Raw genomic sequence first — 20574 nt, forward strand, 5'->3', positions numbered from 1 at the left:
ATTTTGGGACTCTTGTATTTCATTAAGGAAGTATGATATTTCCATAATATCACATTTATTGATACATTCATTGCATATTGTTGCTTTACAATATTTTTTGTTAGTTATTAAATAAAAATAATTTTGTGATATTATCATATCACTTAAGTTTAGTTATAGAGAATGCTATATAAAAATGATAGAGTATCATAAATACAAGATTTCTAAAAAATAAAATATCGAGTGATCTATTTAAAAAAATTAAGAAAATCGTAATTTTGTTTTGTTGTAACACCCTGTATACAAATTTTTGTCAACGATTTTAACTAAACTTAATTTAAAAACTAAAATATATTGTTTACTTTAATATATAAAATAAATAATTGTTGTACAGTAATGCAAAATCATTTCTATAAGAAGAAGAATTATGAGAAGAATACAAGTTTAAAAAAATATATAGGGTGTCCCATTATAAAATTGTATTTTAGCTATACCACGTAGTTATCAATCACCCTGTAGAATTCCATATATTTTCCAAGTATGGAGATTATCATTACCTACACTTTTTCTAAATAAGTTTTTTGGATATTCTATATCATAATGAAATTATCGAGCGATGTCGCATTAAAAACTCACCCTGTATGTCTATTTAGAGCATAATTAAAAAAAAATAAACTGGCCAGAATGATATATAATATACGTTAGAAGATGACACTTAAAGAAGGAGAATTCTCATTACCTAAATGAGAATTACCCTTATGAGTGTTTCGCACTTAGCATTTAAACCAGCTTCTGGGGTGGATCAGTTTTATGTGTTGTTGGTGAGAAATAATAGTTGATTTTTTATATCTAACTTTTTAAACAAGGTTTTAACAGTTCGATTTAATTAAACGTACGCAATAGCTTTTATTAATGATTTTCTTTAAAAATCCAAGAATTTAAACTCGTCAATATAGTAACGAAATAGCCCATCTCCGATGCGTGGTACAATTCTTAGAAGGATGGATCTAGAATATTCAATCGTTGGCGTTCTCGATGCGCTTTCGACGGGAAGAATAGAGGTGGACTACTGCAGAATATTCTAGTACATATTAATAACTTGTATATACAGGGATGAGTGCCTTAAGAACCGGCAAAATAACGCAAAAGATAGAAAACATAATACGTTGTGAAATAAAAAGAGATGAAAGTAGTAGAGGTGAGAAATGATCGATATAAACCTATAATTTACTTTACATTATATTAGAATTATTGAAAATTTCCCACCTTTAGACGTTAGCTTATGAGCTGGTTGACTTCAGTCATAGTAATACGTATCACGTAATGTAAGTAAAAACAGTTTAAGTAGGAGTATTTTTTTATCCCAAATTAAAATATTGATCAATAATAAACTATGATTTGAGACGTCGCATACACTCTTCTCAATACAGAATTATCATAGCTTGTTATTCTGTATTTGTCAACACATAATTAATTATCAAATTACTACTAATTAAACTGTTTATTTACATTTGCTTTATTGCCTTCAATCAAATTTAAAAAATGTTAATGTTCGACGTCATACTTGTAATATTATGACTGAAGTCAACTATAATATTATAGCTCATAAGCTAACGTGTAAAGGTGGGAAACTATCGATAGTCCTAATATAATGTAATGTAAATTAGAGGTTTCTATCGATAATTTCCCACCTCTACTACTTTCATCTCTTTTTATTTCACAACGTATTATGTTTGCTATCTTTTGCGTTATTTTGCCGGTTCTTAAGGCACTCATCACTGTATAAGTAGCGCTGATATTAGCAAGGTTATTTGATAACATATTATCGTGCTGTAAACTTATACAACAATATATTTATATAAATTAGAATCGCTCGTTTTATTTAAAAATGCTGCAATATAAACCATACCAATAAATAGTTGTTTTATTTATTTACGCCTTTTTTATGCATATAACACTAACAAAAATGGAAACAGTTACCTTAGTGAAACTAGTTGTACTATTTTCCCATTCTGGTGGTTGATAAGCATTGACTGCTTCATCTTGCCACTTACTGGGTGGGTTTTGTACTGGTGGGTCATATCCAAGGTCAGCTACCAAGTAGCCGGTGTAAACGTTCAGTCCGAAAAAATCGTGGGTGCCCTTAATATATTCAACTTCTTCTTGTGTGAACGTTGGCAGACGAGATTGTGCTCGTCCTTCAGCCTTGCTACGTTCAGCAACTCTTGTCTTTACAATTTCTGGATAGTCTCCAACATAAATAGGATTGGCATATACACCTAGCTAAAAATAAAAAAAATATTGAAAATATAGATAATAGAGATATCAGCCTGTGAAGATCAAAATAATGATAATGTTTTAGTTATTTAGATACATTTAGGCTCAACACTTTGAATTCCAAAACACAGCGATTTTAAAAATGGTATGAATAATTTCAAATCATAATTTAAAACTGAAGAAATATAACTAAAAAAATAAAATTCAAAAAGATTACAGCATCTAGGAAAGACTCTTACTTGTGAAATTTATTTTCTATAATTGCTATTGTTTTATATGAATTTTATAAATACATCTTCTTTTTTAAGTTTCATCCTTCATCGAAGGTTGGAAATCATCATGGCTATGCGGACCCTGTTGACTGCCGCTCTAAATAGTTCTGCACTGCTGCATTCAAACCACTCCCTCAAGTTTTTAAGCCACGATATTCTTCGTCTTTAGACATTTCACAATTTTTCCTTGTATAAGAAGCTAAAATAATGAGTATCTTTGCCTTCTTATAACATAGATTAAGTACTCAAGTTTTCTTCTTTTGATAGTCAATATTGTTTCAGCTTTTTTTCCCATTCGTCTAGTAACTTCTGCGTTTGACATTCTTTGAGTCCATGATATTCGTAATATTCTCCTGGAACACCAAAATTTAAAGGCGGCCAACTTATTTAGTGCACTTGTTTTAATGTCCATGCTTCTAAGCCATAAAGAACAGTAGTGAATACGTAACACCGAAGCATTCTTACGCGTAGTCCTCACCTTATTTCCCGACAACAAAAAAACTTTTCAAGTTTAACGAATGATTCTTATCTCATTCTTAATGAGTCTTTTTTTTTCTTGGTCTACATTTGATGTTTGATGTATCCATGTTCTTAAGTATTTGTAGGTATCTACACTCTCAATTACAGTATCCTCAACAATCAATTGGATGTTCACATCCGCTGATTTAGTCATGATCATGCATATAGTTTTTTTTTTTCAAATTCATCCTTATTCATGACAGCATTCATTAACACTTTCGGCCCTGACGGTGGCAATTACAAAGCCTATAATTTGGCATAGATATCTGTGATATGACTTATTTTATTTCAACATAATTCTAATAGAGGGCGGCTACAGTCCCTATAAGTGGCAGTTCAGAAGACTATTCACCATTTGATTATTTTTCGCGCTATTTTCTACCCGAAATATTAAAGGAGTTATCTGAAAAAACAAATTCCTATTCTGTTTATAAGAATGGTTAAAGTCTCAGTACTGACGAAAATAAGATACGCCGCCTGGTTGCCCTGCACATTGTAATGGGAATTATTAATTTTCCGAGGCTAAGACTTTATTGCGCTCCCCGTACACAATTTCGTTTGATTAAAGATATCGGTATATCCCGAAACCGATTTAAAAGTTTACATAATCATTTACGTATCTCAGATGTCAACACCGATAAGAATACCAATGATAAACTTTGGAAAGTGAGGAAAATAATTACCAGCTTTGAAAAAGGTTACGAAGAATTAATTCTTGTAGAAAATAACCGCATAGATGAGACAATTATACTATTCAAGGGGCAATTTTCTCTACAACAGCATATTAAAGGCAAACCAAATCCTTGGGGCATAAAAGTCTTTAATTTTTGTGGTGAATCAGGAATAATATACCGATCGGTAGTTTATCAAGGCGCAGCTACATTACTTATGTCTGTAGAAATGAACCACAATGCTACAACTTCACTTGTTCTGTATTTATCACAAAGATTACCAGATAATTTGGGATATAAGCTCTACTTTGATAATTATTGCAATTCAATGGAATTACTAAAATTACTTCACACGAGAGGAATATTTGCTGCTGGAACTATTAGACAAAATCGCATGGGAAATTGTACACTTCGTTCCGAAAAAGAACTTAAACTATCAGGAAGAGGAAGTTCAGACTCGAAAATTACTTCCAATCAAAATACTGTTAAGGTTAATGGTTCGATAACAAGGTCGTAAATAGGGCCTCAAATTTTATAGGCTTAGAGCCTACTGATACTGTCAAACGTTGGGATAAAAAAACAAAAATATATTATGTACTAGTTGAACGTCCATTAGAAATTAAACTTTACAATCAAAGTATGGGCGGCGTGAATAAAAATGATTTCCTTGTATCACTTTATAGAACGGTTATTAGAAGTCAGAAGTGAACTCGTCGTGACAATAAAAATAAACCTAAAAATAAGAAAATAGATTTATTGGAATTCACGTTTTACGTTGCAGAACCTTAAGCTTTCTCTAAAGCTCCACTGAGAACACCGAAAAGAGGTCGTCCTTTAAATGAGTCACCCGGAAGTTCTCCTAGAGGTTTCCCTGGAAGTTCCCCTTTTACGTCTGTAAAAGGTGAACCTTCCAGACGAATGAAACAGCAACAACCTGTCAGCGAAGTGAGATATGATGAAATTTCTCACTGGCCAATTCCTACAAAAGGTCACAAATAGCGTTGCGGTTTTTAAGGATGCAGCGGAAGATCACGCGCGATGTGTGAAAAGTGTAACGTCTTTCTGTGCTTGTTAAAAGACAGAAATTGTTTCAAAAGTTATCATACAAGACGTCAATAAAACATAATATATTTTTATACACGCTTTTTCTGTAATTAAATATTATATATAATTTTATGTTTATTTATGCCTTTATAACCTCTGGTGGCAGTTGCCACCAATTTGTGTAATAAAAAGGGAGGGGTCAAAAATTTTATAAAACATATTTTCAGTATTCTTTGGGTGTCCAATCAAAGAAAATATAAACAAAAAAATTTTACCTTTGAAAAACAATCAGGGCTGAAAAGTTTAAGTCGTTGCATTACGTTCTGTAAATCATTGTTGTTATTCGTCATTACTACTGTATTATCTGCAAAACGCAAGTTATTTAAAACTTCTTCATTAATTAACCTTTTATTGAATCTGAGAATGCTTCTTTAAATATCGCCTCCCTGTACACCCTGTAGACATTGAAGAGTAGTCGTGACAGCACGCAATCCTGGCGGACTCTTCTTTGTATTTTAATATCTCGGGTGTTCTGGTTGTCAACTCTTACCTTGGCAGTTTGATTCCAATATAGATTAAAATAATTTTCATATCACGACTGTCAATATTTTTGCTTTTTAATATTTCTACAACACTTTTATGTTAAACGTATCAAATGCCTTTTCAAAATTTACAAAACGTAAGTACATGTCATGATTTATATCCATGCATCTCTGTGCCAGCACATTCAAGTGGAACAAAGCACCTATTGCGTCCATATCATTTCTAAATCCAAGTGGTGTGTAACTAATTTCATATTCAAGAGTTTTAACAATTCTGCTGTGTATTATTTTCTAATATGTTTTAAGTGTGTGACTCATTAAAGATATTGTTCTATGATCTGAGCAAAATATTGCACTTTTTGGGTATTACCGAGAAGGTCGATTGCAGCCATTGTCTTGGAATTGTGGCATCCTGATATATTAGATTAAAGAGTTCAACCATTACATCAATACCATTTTCATCAATGAGTTTTACTAATTCGATGGGCACATCATCTTGTCCGGTAGCTTTGCCCTCTTTTGTGTTTTTAATGGCATAGATGACTTCTTCTTCTTCTTCTTCTTCTTCTTCGTGCGACTAGGATTACTAATGTTTGTCTGCCTCTTATTCTGTTTCAGTCGTTGTTGACTGTACATTATCTTTCCATATTTTTGGCGGCCTTCTAACGGGTCTTCTGCTATACGGCTTGTTGTTTTTACAAATTTTTGCTAATATATCTGGTCCCATTCGTTTTACATGTTCGTTCCAGTTTTTTTTCCTGTTTTTATCCACCTGTTAATATTTTGAATTTTGCATTGTTCTCGTATACTTCTGTTGGTTTGTCTGTCTCTTAATGATATGCCCGCTATTGATCTTAATACTTTCATTTCGATATTGTTGATTTGTTGTTTCGTCTTTCTTATATCGGTCCTTGTCTCCGCTGCATATGTTAGGATTGGTCTTACTGTTGTCTTGTATACTTTCATTTTGATTTTCGTGGTCAGATATTTGTTTCTCCATATGGTTTCTCGGAGGCAACCACTTACTCTTGCCGCTTTTAATGCTTGCCTTGTGGTTTCTGTTCTTATATCCCTGTCACTAGTGATCTCTACTCGTAGGTAATTGAATTTCATTACTTATTCTACAATTTTGCCGTCTATTTCTAGTTTGCATCTACGCGGCCCTTTACTGATCACTATACATTTAGTTTTTTCTACTGATATTATATAGATGACTTCTTCCTGTAATATTGGTGGTCCGGTATCATCTGTGGTTTCTAATGATAGTTCTTCTCTTTCATCGCTTCATAGCTTTTGGATGTAATTGGTCCAGTGACACAATCTTTTCTTCATATCACTAATAATATCTCCTTTATTATTTTTCAGGATATTCGTTCTTGTACTTTTTCTAACACCTGTTATTTTTTTTAAGTTTTTGTATAAATTAAAGCTACCATACTTTTTATTCAGATCTTCTATTTTCTTACATGTCTCTGAGAGCCACTTCTCTTTTGCCTTTCGAATTTTCTTTCTGATGTTTTTCTGAATTTTTTTGTACTTGAAAAAGACAGTAAAGATTCTATTTCACGTACAAATCGTCTATGTATCTGTTTATACGTATTTCGCTTTAATAAAGCTCATCAGAACAGTTATTCATAGGCGTTCTCAACGTGAAAAATAGATGTTTTCTGTCTTTGGGAAGCAACGATAAAATGGCTTCGAAACGGACGCAATAGCGACATCTGATATTAAATCCGTAAAATAGTTTCAAAACACAATTCAGATTTCTGCTTTAATCTGAACCTTCTATAAATGCAAGGTATAACAGACGTTGATAAAGATGTTAATAGAGACATGGGAAATCTAAAATTTGCATTCCACGACATGTCTCCTCAACTAAGCAGAAATCGTTAGCGAATTGGTTTCTTGTACTCATACAGAGTAGATCCGAATAAAATGAAAAAGACAGTAAAGATTCTATTTCACGTACAAATCGTCTATGTATCTGTTTATACGTATTTCGCTTTAATAAAGCTCATCAGAACAGTTATTCATAGGCGTTCTCAACGTGAAAAATAGATCTTTTCTGTCTTTGGGAAGCAACGATAAAATAGCTTCGAAACGGACGCAATAGCGACATCTGATATTAAATCCGTAAAATAGTTTCGAAACACAATTCAGATTTCTGCTTTAATCTGAACCGCAATGTCGCAATAGCGACATCTGATATTATTTTATACCTTGCATTTATAGAAGGTTCAAATTAAAGCAGAAATCTGAATTGTGTTTTTTTGTATTTATTCAGGCCTTTTGCGTTATGTTTTCGTCGTTCTTTCATAAGTTCAAGAATTTCTCCTGTCATCCAAGGTTTTCTTTTTTCCCCAAGTGATTTGAGGGTTACTTTTTTAACTGACACAAGGGCATATTAATTTTTTTCAATTTTTGGTCAATAGTTAGAGTTTCTGCATTGACTCTCCTTAAGTTTTTGTTTATTTTTCATTTCGTTTCCTCATATGTGTTGTCTTGTTTTATCCGCCTTGTATCCATGATTTTCTTGAAGCTAGGGTGCTTTAAATTATTAGGTTTCACTCTTATCGACAAAACAACCGGATTGTGATCGGAGAATATGTCCGCTGCTGGATAAGTTTTGAATGATATTATAGAATATCGATATCTTCTGTTGACGATAACATAATCTATTTAATTTTTTACTATTTATTGTTATTGCCAGCTAGTGACCTACATGTGTATAATCTACGTTTAGGAACTTTGAACAAGGTATTTACAATTATAAGTTCCTCATTAAAACATAAATCAACCAGTCGATCTACACGTGCATCCCTCTCCCCGAGTCCATATCGCCTTACACAATTCTCCACTTCTCCTTGGTCTACTTTAGCGTTTAAATCTCTGAATATAATATTTAATCATGCCTTTTAGTCAGCTTTAAGACATTCCAATTTATTCATAGAAGTTCTGTATGGTGTCTTAAATAGGTGCATATACTTGGATTATATTTATTTTACGTTTTAAATGAGAGTTGAGAGACAGCATCAATACTCGATCAGAGTAGGGAACAAAGTTACAAACAGGTTTTTGAGAATTCTTAATAACTATAAAACCAACTCCCTGTCTGTAATTGGAGTGGTTGTTACCGGAATAATACGTTGCTTTATTTCTGCTGTTACATTTTCCTGATTCAGGCCATTGTATATCGCTAAGCCCCAGTATGTTAATCTCCATTCTGCACGTTTCTCTGACACAGTGTTGTTTAGTTTGCCAGATTGGTATAAATGTCTTTCGTTCCATGTTCCAATTTTCAAGGCTATAGAGTTATTCATATTTGTTTGACAGGGATTTACCTTGACGACTTGTCTAAATCTGATTGTCCCCCTAATGTGGTAGTCATTTCGTGGCATTCCACTTCTCAATGCCGTTAACTAATTTAGCTCTCCCGCCTTCGGAGTTAATTTTTCAGCTCCAGGTCAATGAAGTGCCCTACCACGTGTCGGTTCTTCCACCCGTAGCTGTTAACCAACAAGTGGGATTACTTATACCGGTAATCAGGTATGTAAGTATAAATACATATGGTTGCTTTTAATAACTTATTGTTTTATAAGATATAAAGCTAATGCCACATTTGAGATCATACTAATGATTTAAAAATGTTTTGAGAAAAAAACTCTTGAGAAATTTGCACCTATACATAATTTTTTCCATGCTGATGCAATCGTCGTCTGTTTATAACTTTGGATGTGCCACTACGAAACCAATTTATCGTTAAAAAAATAATTATTTAATTTACAACTACGGTTACATATTTACTGTTACATAATCACTGTGTGTTTTTAAGAATAAAATTATACACTCTTTAAGTACTTACTGCAAAGTGCTGCATCCTATCAGCTGCCTCTATATCTTCTGACTTATTAGATGCTGGCACATACGAAGAAGTGTCGAGTGTAATAGAAATAACGCCTAAAAATTAATTTAATTTGTGTATATTTATGTAAAAAATGACTTTGTAGCTATGATTGTCCTTTCATCGATATACAGGTGTCAGAAAAAGATTGGTCACAAATTCTATCACTATTTTTAGGGATCAATATGAGTCGATTTGGCATAATTTACTTGTATGGAAAATGGCTACAGAGAAAGTTAGGAAAAAATAAAGTATAAAAATAAAACTGATTTTTTTAATATTACTCCAAAACGGTTTAACCTTCTACCACTGACATGTACTTTATGGAACATGGAACTACTGATGTGGTACCAGGTAGGCCACTTGAAATTTCTATTAGGTATTTCCAACATTTTTTTAAAATATATTAAAAATTATTTTAAACATTTTTTTAATAATATTTTTCTAATTTGTTAGTTATCAAACATTTTACTAAACATATCGTAATTTTTTATTGTTTAAAATGTTTGTAAAATATTTTTGGAAAATTACAGAATAAATATACAAAATACAAGAAAAACAAAATAACCAGAAAAATTAACCTCTTATATAAAAAATTACAACACACAAACTTTGAATTCAGATAAAAATTTACTTTGCAAATTCTTGGCAAACATTAGCTCTACATTTATCACATAATAATATCTTACAAACATTACATGAATTCTTAGTCTTTTTATCATTTTTTCGTGGACGAAACCCACATCTTTTTCGTTTTTGGTTCACATCGGAATGCACGTTTTTATCAATCATCGGTTTCTTCAGTATTGTACTTATGTTCATTCGCAATTCTCTTAGAAGTCTTAGAAGTCTTTGGTCGATAATTCTTTTATTCAAATTTCATTTAACAGATTGTTTGGCGAGCAACTTTACAAATTTCGCTTCATCATCATCCAGCCTCAAGAGTCCACTGCTGAACATAGGCCTCTTCCTCATGTTTACAACCCCGTCTATCTTGCGCCGCTCTTATCCAGTTTTTATTGAGTCTTCTTAAATCGTCAGTCCATCTTGTAGGTGGTCGACCGACGCTTCTCTTGTCTTCCCTTGGCCTCCATTCCAATAACCTCTTTGTTCATCGGCAATCTGTCATTCTGGCTATGTGTCCTGCCCATCTCCATTTTAGTCTGGCTATCTTCTCGATGATGTCAGTCACTTCGGTTCTTCTCCTGATGTCTTCGTTGGTTATTCTGTCTCGCAGAGTTATTCCTAACATGGACCGCTCCATTCTTCTCTGCGTGACTCTCAGTTTGGTAGCTGCTGCTTTTGTTAAGGTAAGTGTTTCTGTTTATATATATATATATATATATATATATATATATATATATATATATATATATATATATATTATACTTCATACTGTCATTTCTATAAAAATTCACTTTCAACATTTTTCCCAATTGCACCTAAAGAAGTATAACTTTAAAAACATGAACTAACATTCTATTCTACACAAAAAAGGTACCTAGTCTTTTTTCACATCGAAAAAGTACACCGTTTTCGAAATAAACGTATTTTGTTAATGATTCATGTCCTTTATGCTTTGACCTTAATGACAACGTCAAGACGTAACTACGAATTTATTTATTATTAGTTGTCAAAGTGCAGTTCATGTCATTATTTGTCAAAGTGCTATTAAGTTTTTTATAAATCACTAAGATAAAGGTAAAATGTCACGTCATAGTGAATTTTCTAATGTACAAATGCGCGATATGATCTGTTTGTATGCCCAAGAAAATTTTTGTTCTCGTAAAGCAGCTCAACGCTATTTCGAACTTTATCCCAATAAAAGGCAACCAAATCATAAAACTATTAGATCATTGTTCGACATATTAGGCGAAACAGGGTCATTTCATCCCAAAAACAGGAATACTGGAAGACCGAGAGTAATTGATGCGGATATGGAGGATGAAATTGTTGTGCGTGTTGCAGAAGATCCAGAAACCAGTACAAGGCTTGTTTCTGCGGCCACTGGTATAAGCAAATCTACGGTGTCAAGAATAATACGGACAGAAAATCTGTGTCCGTATCGTTTTACTACAGTACAGAATCTTTTAACACATGATTTTCCAGCAAGGCTTTAATTTAGTCAGTTTATGATAGGGCAGCATTTAGGCGATCCAATGTTTTATAATAAAATTTTATTTACCGGTGAAGCCACATTTAGTAGAAGAGGTGTGTTTAACTGGCGCAATAGCCATACCTATGCGACAGAAAATACTCATGCATTTCAAGAACATCATTCTCAACATGAGTTTTCCATAAATATTTGGTGTGGCATAGTTCAAGATTATATTGTAGGACCATTCGAATTACCAACTAGGCTTGGCGGAGTAACTAGATACGTTACTAATTTTTTGAGAGAAGATTTACCAACTCTTTTAGAAGACATACATCTAAATTTGAGACGTAACTTTTGGAACATGCATGATGGTGCACCAACACATTATCGCCTAGAAGTTAGAAATTATCTAGATGAAATTTATCCTCATTATAGATGATAAAAGCAGATATCATTATAGTCCCTAAACCAAATAAAAACATCGTTAAAAAATTTGGTTGGGTTGCCGACACACGATCAGATGTTGCCGTCTACTTGGTGAATAAGAGTGTGCATATAAAAAAGGTCACTAAGAAGGAAGGATTTATCAAGATCAATTTGAATGATGTGGCAATAATAGCCTGTTACATTTCTCCAAACATTAACACTACACAATACCAAGATAAGGTAGATAGTATTATTGAGGCGTCACTTGTAGAAAAATACTTCATAATCGTTGGTGATATAAACGCCAAATCCATTCTATTTGGGTCCCCAAGAAATGACAATAGGGGGGAATTATGGAACGAATGGATTTCATCGTCCGACTTGGTAGTGTTAAACAACGAAACACACTTTCGAAAGAGGAGAATCACGGAGTCACATAGATATTACCCTAGCATCAAATAATTATGCAAACAAAATTACAAATTGGGATGTACTAGACGAGAACATGTTTACTTTTCATAAGTACATCTCCTTCGAGATAGGAACAAAGGTCACAACTGGGAACGGCAGAAGAACACTCGCTTTTAATAAAGTAAGATTTGCTAAACAGACCAGAAACTTACAACAAGAAGCTACCGACTTTCCCACCTTTAGAAATGCAATAATACGAGCACACAAGTCAAGCAGTAATAACCAATATGTCACATATACTGTACCATACTGGTGGAATGACGAAATACAGCAAAAACGGACAGAATGCCTTAGAATTAGGCGAATCGCGCAGAGGAACAGGACCCAGCAGATAAAGGACGAGTATAAAAGCGCCAAAAATGAGTTAAAAAAGACGATTAACAGGGTCAAGCGCACATGTTGGAAAAACCTGTGCGAGGCGCTGGAGAACGATGTATGGGGTGATGCATATAGAATAGCCACCAAAACTCTGAGGTCAGAGACCCCGTACAAACTGTGCGATGATAAAAGAAGGGAAATTGCGAATACCCTTTTTCCCTCAAAGCAGAACACACACTCCGTACAAAATGAACATACCTGTCCGAATGGCGTTAGTCTCGCAGAACTTACCAGAGCCGCAGAGTCCATCAAAGTAGGTAAATCTCCTAGACCGTGTGCTACCAGACGCGATAAAATTATTAACCACATTACAACCGGAAGCGTTCAATCAGCTGCTTACAACACAAGAATTCCCTGACGAGCTCAAGCGTGCGCGACTCACATTAATACTTAAACCCGGTAAAGATCCGGACGAAGCCAATTCTTATCGGCCAATATGCTTCCTTGACTGTTTAGGGAAACTCTATGAGAATATCGTCAAAAATCGCCTTGAAGAGGAGTTGAGAGAAAAGGACATTATCTCGACTAGACAGTACGGATTTAGAAAAGCAAAATCGGCGGTAGATGCGGTTAAGCATATTACGGACACTGTTAAGACCACAAGAAGAAGATGGGCCGCTTTGATAATGTTTGATGTGAAGAATGCCTTTAACTCCGCCAACTGGGCACATACGAAAATTGGAAACTGCAGACGTGTTGGGATATTTAATAAACATTATAAAAAGATACTTAACCGACAGATATGTGTCAGTGGCTAGAAACGCAGAGAGTCGATTAACAGCTGGCGTACCGCAAGGATCCGTACTAGGCCCGACATTATGGAATATACTTTACAATGGGGTACTGGACATCGACTACGGCAGAGATAGCATAGCAATAGCCTACGCCGACGATTTAGCTATCTTAACGATTAGTGACATGTATTGGGAAATTGTGGATGAAAAATAATGACCTAGAACTCGCAGGCAGCAAGACCGAGGTGGTCATTCTGAAGGCTCCAAGAAACGGGCCAGATCTGATCTTTCAACTAGGTAGCAATGAGCTGAGACCAACGAACTGTGCTAAATATTTAGGTATTGATTTGGACAGAGGCTTAAGATTTACGAAACATCTTTCGAGAGTGGTTAAGAAGGCGGACAAACAAACAGCAGCCATCCAGAGAATAACACCTAATATAGGAGGTCCAAGCAGCATCAAGAGAAGACTATATCTACATATTGTACAATCGACCCTCCTATACGGAACCCCCGTCTGGATAGATGTACTAAGATATCAAAAATATAAAGATATGATAACAAGAGCACAACGTAAACCCCTACTCAAAGTCATAAGCGCGTACAGAACCACTTCTATTATAGCCCTACAGACAATAGCAGGTACGATCGCCATCCATCTCCTAGCCAAGGAACGGCAGATACTATACGAAAACCGGAATGGTCACTTACCTCTGGTAAGGGCGACCATACGAGAGCAGATATTAACAGAATGGCAAACGGAATGGGAGGCACAGATTACGAAAGCTCAATGGACAAAAACGCTAATCCCAGATGTGGTTGCGTGGTACAACTGTAAATTTAAGCGGGTAAATTACTATTTTACACAATTTTTAACAGGACATGGGTCTTTCAGGTCTTACACATTTAAAATAAAGAAAACCAACGATGATAGGTGCTCTACATGTCATGAGAGAGACGACGCGGAGCATTGCATCTTTCGGTGCAATGTTTTCGCCCAAGAACAAAATAGGCTGCGGAATAGGTTAGGGGATATAAGGCCCAATAATATTATACATATAGCGTTGCATAGTAAACAAAACTTTGAATTTATAATAGACCAGATCACGCAAATTATGAAACGAAAGACCATTCTGGAAAGAGCCGAACAAGATGGGTGAGGAGGGTCTCCTCTCGCACCACATAAGGGACCACTTAGAACTTTTTTCTCCCTTCTAACTCATACGCGATACGTACGTGGATACCGCTGAATCAGCATAGCAGACGCAACATAGGTACACATACCCCTACTCTTCAGGGTACTCTACTATTCCGAATAAAGCTTGATCAGGATGTTAGAAGTCCTCTGAATTCTTTAGGAACAATAGTCCCCTTCTTATCTATCCAATTGTTCCAGATACATACAGACTCCTTTCATATCACATAGTCCATAGTCAACCATGATCTTCAAAGGACGTATACTGCCTTTAACAATAACTACTAGTCCTTGAATTATTGTTACGAATTAGGAACCGGACCTTCCCCTATGTGCTGGCCGCTCCTAGGCAAGCAGCATAGGATAACTTAAGACATCATCTGAGAACGTATCTTTCAGGCAGCGCAGGATATCCCTATGTTTCGTTCTCTAATGAACTCGTCCGGGGATATCCCGCGTCGAAGAGGGGGTGGTTTTAGTTGGTAGGCGACTGGTCAGGGGGGCATGCGGTACATATAATCCATACTCTGGACTGTATGCCCTAGCATGTTTTCCTCTCTGGATCGAATCCAACAGTACTAGGGACACCTTCCCTAGTCGGTTTTGAACCTTTCCACCTCATTCCAAAAAAAAAAGATGAAATTTATCCTCAAAGGTGGATTGATGGAGGTAGTATATACCCATGGCCAGCACGCAGTCCCGAAATAAATCCCGAGACTTTTACTAGTGGGGCTTCCTAAAGTCACTTATTTATAAAAAAAATAAGTAACCGTCAAGAGTTATAGCGGTTGCAAATATTGTAGAGGGAGTTAACGTAATTAGGGCCCAAAGAAACTCATTATTTAAAATAAGACAAAACTTACACAAAAAATTTAGATTAGGTAGTTTATCTAATGGTAAACATTTTAAAGACTTATTGTAATTTTTTTTCGTTTCGTTTTGAAATATTCACTTTGTCAATTGTTTTATATTCACTTCATTATTTAATTTAATTTAATTTCTGATTTTTTTTAAATTGTTTACTGTGTAAAAGGTTTAACAAAAAAAATACATTTATTTCGAAAACGGTATACCTTTTTGATTTAAAACAAGAATACCTTTTTTGTGTAGAATTGAATGTTATTTCATGTTTTTTTCCTAGAATGTTTATACATGCCTGACAAGAAAATTATGGCCACATTAATAAACCAATGTCATAGTAGGTGGCGCTACCTAGTGTCAATGGTAAAACTAATATTATTTTCATATTAAGCATACTAAATAATAGCAAGATACTAAATTACACTTAAATCGGTTGAATAGTTTTCAATATATCCATAAAAATAATATTTTGCTCAAACGCTTTATTTTGATGTCAGCTATCACCCATTAGCTAATGTCCAATTAATTATGGGACAACCTGTATAAGTAAACAAAAAACTAAAACACGGATGATTTAACAATATATTTATACCTTTTTGTGTTGGCCTAAACTCATCATCGTAGATATGCCATGCTTTAGCATGAGCCTTAATAAGATTGTGTACGCATTGAAATTCCAGCAAATCTTCAGATTTTATGGTTGGAGGAAAATATCCGTAACCGTATCCTCCAGAACAAACCTGCTGAGGTTCGTTAATAGTGATCCAGTGTTTGACGTCATCACCGAACAATGTGAAGACAATTCGGGCGTAGTCGGCATACCAATCGACAATTGAACTGTTTAGAAAACCTCCATAATCTTGAAATACTTGTGGCAGGTCCCAATGGTAAATGGTAACTAGCGGTATAATGTTGTTGGCTTTAAGTTCGTCGATCAGACGTTTGTAGTATATTACTCCTTCTACATTGATAAAATTGTCGAGACCTAGAAATGAGGAAAATAAAATTTATATATCTACTTTTTAAAATACTAAATCAATTTAATTTAATTTTGATAGCAAATAAAATTTCATTTATCTGGGAGTCCATCAATAATATCACAGAATTAACACCCAAAGAATAGGACAGCTGGGATGTGTAAAAATATTTTCTAAAAGAAGGGCAGGTAAGAAAATGTTGGAAAGAGACCTAATGAGAAAAAGTCACAAAAGAGTGACCTAAAAGAAAATGTATAGTTAGAGTAGAAGACGATTTAAAAGAGTTCTATTATGTTAGTCCTCGGAACTTCGGCAGATCTGGTATACACGTTTTCCTCCATAATCTAATTTACATTTTATTTAGTCTTGGTTCTTCTAGCAAGACTACATCGGACCTTTTTATACATACGGTAAATTCTGCGTATGCTGCTTTAGTAAACTAGAAGTTTGCTTGTAGGACTCTAATTGGGGTTATTGACAGATATTTAGGGCAGGAACAAAGTCCTCTACCAGGGACCGAATTTTTCGTTACCTTTTTATTTTTATACTCTTATTTTAAGAAACGTCTACCATTTCAAGTCCTAACGAAATCGATGATGAGTTTGGTCAAAATACTGTCAGAAATAGCATTGCTATAAGTCCAAAATTTAGCAGATCTCTGAGGCATCGCTTAGACAACACTTTTCTAGTTCTTCTTCTTTTTCGTCTTTAAAAGTAATTCTGTTTAATCATTGACCAATTGATACCTGTATGGAAGGTTGTCAGTCCATCTTTTGGCCAATCGTCCGAGACATCATCCAGGTGTTTAGTGATTTTTCGATTGAATACATGGTTAGCATATACATTGCATAGTGTATATGTAGATGTGTTTCTGTGTTTTTGCGTTTGAATGTGAGTGTTTGACTGTCTAGTTATGACTGTGTGTTATGTTTAGTCATCACATCTGTGGTTAGCGACATGCTGCAATCAAGCCCCCTTGGTCATATTTTTAGTTTTTCCTCGGGTGTTTATTTGGTTATATATACATTCTTAAAATAGTTGCCAATGGTTAAAATAACTGTCAATGCCATACTTTATCCTGTACAAATCTTTGACTTCCCAGGTTTTTATAAAACATATAAATAAAATAAAAAATTTTTAAATTTGTGCCTCTGCCTGTGCATGTAGTAAAAACAAGGTGTTTTATATTCTTCGCCATAACTTCTTTAGAAAAGAGTACAGTGATTTCTATAGGTACAAATGCTAATAGGTTACCATTAATATCCCTATAATATTTCTTTAAACACAGGAGGATCACGTATTAATTCTCCCTTTTCTCAGGGCAATAGATCGGTAGGAGATCATCTCTACGTCCAATTTCGTATTGTGTTTAATAACATCTGCTGTAATTGCAGATAAAATTTTAGAATAAAATAAAGCCAAAACATGGGCTATAATCCCAATGAAAATTAACCTTTACCAAACACTTGCTACAAAGTCTTACACTTAAACAATAAAATACTTCAAGATTGGGACAAACTACTAAATATTTCTGATATTTCTATCGTCCTACGACATAAAAAATATTAAATTGTTTGGTTCTAGATTTAGCTGTAGTTTTTTGAAGAGGGAAGATTATAGCGCCAAATATACACACTGAAGATTCAGAATTTTTTTGAACGGAAAAAAACTTCTTATCTGTATAGAATCTAACACATTTAAACTTATATCCATTGCTGCACCGACGTATTGACTCACAGAGGGCAGTAAACTTCATTTTTTGCTTTATCTTGGAATTACCAAAGATCTATACAATTCTCACGTCCTTATTATCTTAAATACCTACATAGTGTTTAGATCGTTAAGTTCTAATTTGGCTAACAATCAGAGCAGCGGGGCAAATTTCAAAGATCTACTAAACAACCTAAGATAAAACTATAGCGTGCAAAGTCTTGTACTAGTCACAGGACCTTTTCTTGTAAGTCAATTATTTCTTTTATTAACTAAAAACAATTGAAGAGAATAGGGAAAAAGCCAGATATGTTACTTTTTATTGAAAAACTCGGTAGGGGCGCCATTAAATTCTTCCAATGACGACCTATATTTTAGAGTACTAAAACTGCAAAGAAACTCTCGTAGTATGGCGTAAAACAATGTCTAAATTAATATAGTAGTATAGCGTACCTAATAAAAACCAGCTTAGTCAAAACGTGCAGGGGAAAAAACCAGCGATATCATGATAATACACACCATACACATACATACAATACATTAATTTTTAAGAAACGTTCCAGTATTATTCTAACTACAAATGTGTTAGTTCTTGTTTGTTTGTGTGATTATTAATAACCGATTGAAGTGTTTGTCTTAAGTTTGAAGTGCTTTGAGGTAATTAATGAGGCCTAAAGAAAAGAAATATTGAGAAATTTTAATGGTCTGCGCTCTTACGATAAGCAAAATTATTATATGGGTGGTTTAATTACGCTCTTACCTGTCCAGCATAGAGGGAAACGTCGACATGAGACTACTGCCAGTTTCCATGATGTAAGTTATGCATATCGAGTTCGAGTTCGCGATTGTGATATTCCCGTGTGTGCCAAAGCTTTTTGTTCCATTCATGGGTTTACAAAAAATAAAATAAAAAGAAAAGCCTCAAAACAAAGTGTTACAGCTCCTAAGGACAGACGAGAAAGCCTAACACTAACCACATCACAAGTTTTACGGGGCATTAGAGCCACTATAGTCTGAAAGATATACAGAAAAACTTCACACTACAAAAGCATCTAAATACTAAAGTCCTATATGAAACGTACAGAATAGTTTTTAATAAGACATTTAAATTTTAAATTAAGCTTCAAAGTTTGATTGATACTGATGAAATTAGACAATTAACTATTATAAACGATTTGCATAAAAAAAGAGTAAAGCGTTTTATTCAAGGAGAAGGCAAGCCAAAAAATCGGCAAAAAATAACAACAGAAAGAAAACCATTTGTATTGATTTTTCAAAATTCTAACAATTTTCACTAACGATGTGTACTATAAACGCCAATTGTCTATGTATGCTCTATGTATGTATGTCTAATGTCTAATGTACATGTCCCCTCTTCTGGCCAGTCTGTTTTTTATATCTGTAATGAAGGAATGGCTAAAAAAGGATTAACGGAAGTTGCATCTTTTCTTCTCCATTTTATCAATAATTACTTAGAAGATCATGCTGAAGAATTGCAAATCTTCGGCGACTCTGCCGGAGGACAAAATAAAACCTTTTTTTATTAACTACTATTTTTTTATCTGAAAGAAATAAATATCACATTCCCTGTAAGACGACATTATTATTTGGAGTGTGTTAAAAATGTAGGATTGGAAACATGGTACTGGATTGGAAATCATTTCTAGACACAATATAGTTACAAAAATGCCCATTTAAAACTCAGAGTTTAAAGGAAATTGTGGTATCATCTGATTATAGCCGCCTTATCTACTACCGTTCAACATACAATGGACCAGTACTATCTGGATTAATACGAAAACACTTTGATCAAAAGTCAGCTTTAAGATGTAGAGAATTTTTGCTGCCTGTTCCAGTATACAATGGTAAGTTATAAGAAACTTTTAAATAAAAATAAGATTTATTAGTTTTTAAAAATTTTTGATACACATCCTTTACCAATTCCAAAGGCTAAATTTAACGTACTAATCAGTCTTATGCGGTTTTGCAGACCAAAAGCAGTGACATTTTTCCAGACTGGGTTCATCTCTAACAGTAAGTTTAAATTATTTAAATGTTGATAAATAAATAAACATTAAAATATACATTAACTGTTCAAAAATAAAAATGGCTGGTTTTTGTCTGTTTTAGATGACATTTTTGCTTTTGTTCCTGCAAAACCGTGAGCGATGCAGATTTCTTTGCAATAAAGCCGACTTTAGTTTTTGTAAACCAAAAACTGTAGTTATAATACTTTATAATAATGTTAACTTCTGTTTTAGGTAAACTACTATTTATAATCCCTTTTTGAAATAAAAATAATTAGTTTTAAACACTAAAATTCAATTAACTTAGTTGTGAACATATCTTCTTTTTTACCTGTACCCTTTAATATACTTATTGTATTACAGCTTTTAAATAAAGTGGAAATTATAAAAAAATCTAATTAGTGAAGTAAAAGAATACGATGTTATATATATATACAAAAAATTTGACGCGGTACCAAAAACTTTTTAAAGGGCCATATGTCACCAAATTCC

The 20574-nt window shown here is 33.9% G+C and overlaps 1 protein-coding gene across 1 annotated transcript in view; it reads right to left on the reverse strand.

The window, feature by feature from the left end:
- The window catches only part of LOC140450333 (myrosinase 1-like), a 49317-nt gene that overhangs the window by 12365 nt on the left and 16378 nt on the right, over nt 1-20574 (reverse strand). The window contains exons 4-6 of the mRNA XM_072543920.1: nt 15961-16353; nt 9167-9261; nt 1960-2262 (exon numbers count right to left, since the gene is read on the reverse strand). Of these exons, the coding sequence (XP_072400021.1) occupies nt 1960-2262; nt 9167-9261; nt 15961-16353 (791 nt within the window). The remainder of the gene's footprint in view (nt 1-1959; nt 2263-9166; nt 9262-15960; nt 16354-20574) is intronic.

The sequence above is a fragment of the Diabrotica undecimpunctata genome, chromosome 1, assembly GCF_040954645.1.
Source record: "Diabrotica undecimpunctata isolate CICGRU chromosome 1, icDiaUnde3, whole genome shotgun sequence".
NCBI classification, from domain to species: domain Eukaryota; kingdom Metazoa; phylum Arthropoda; class Insecta; order Coleoptera; family Chrysomelidae; genus Diabrotica; species Diabrotica undecimpunctata.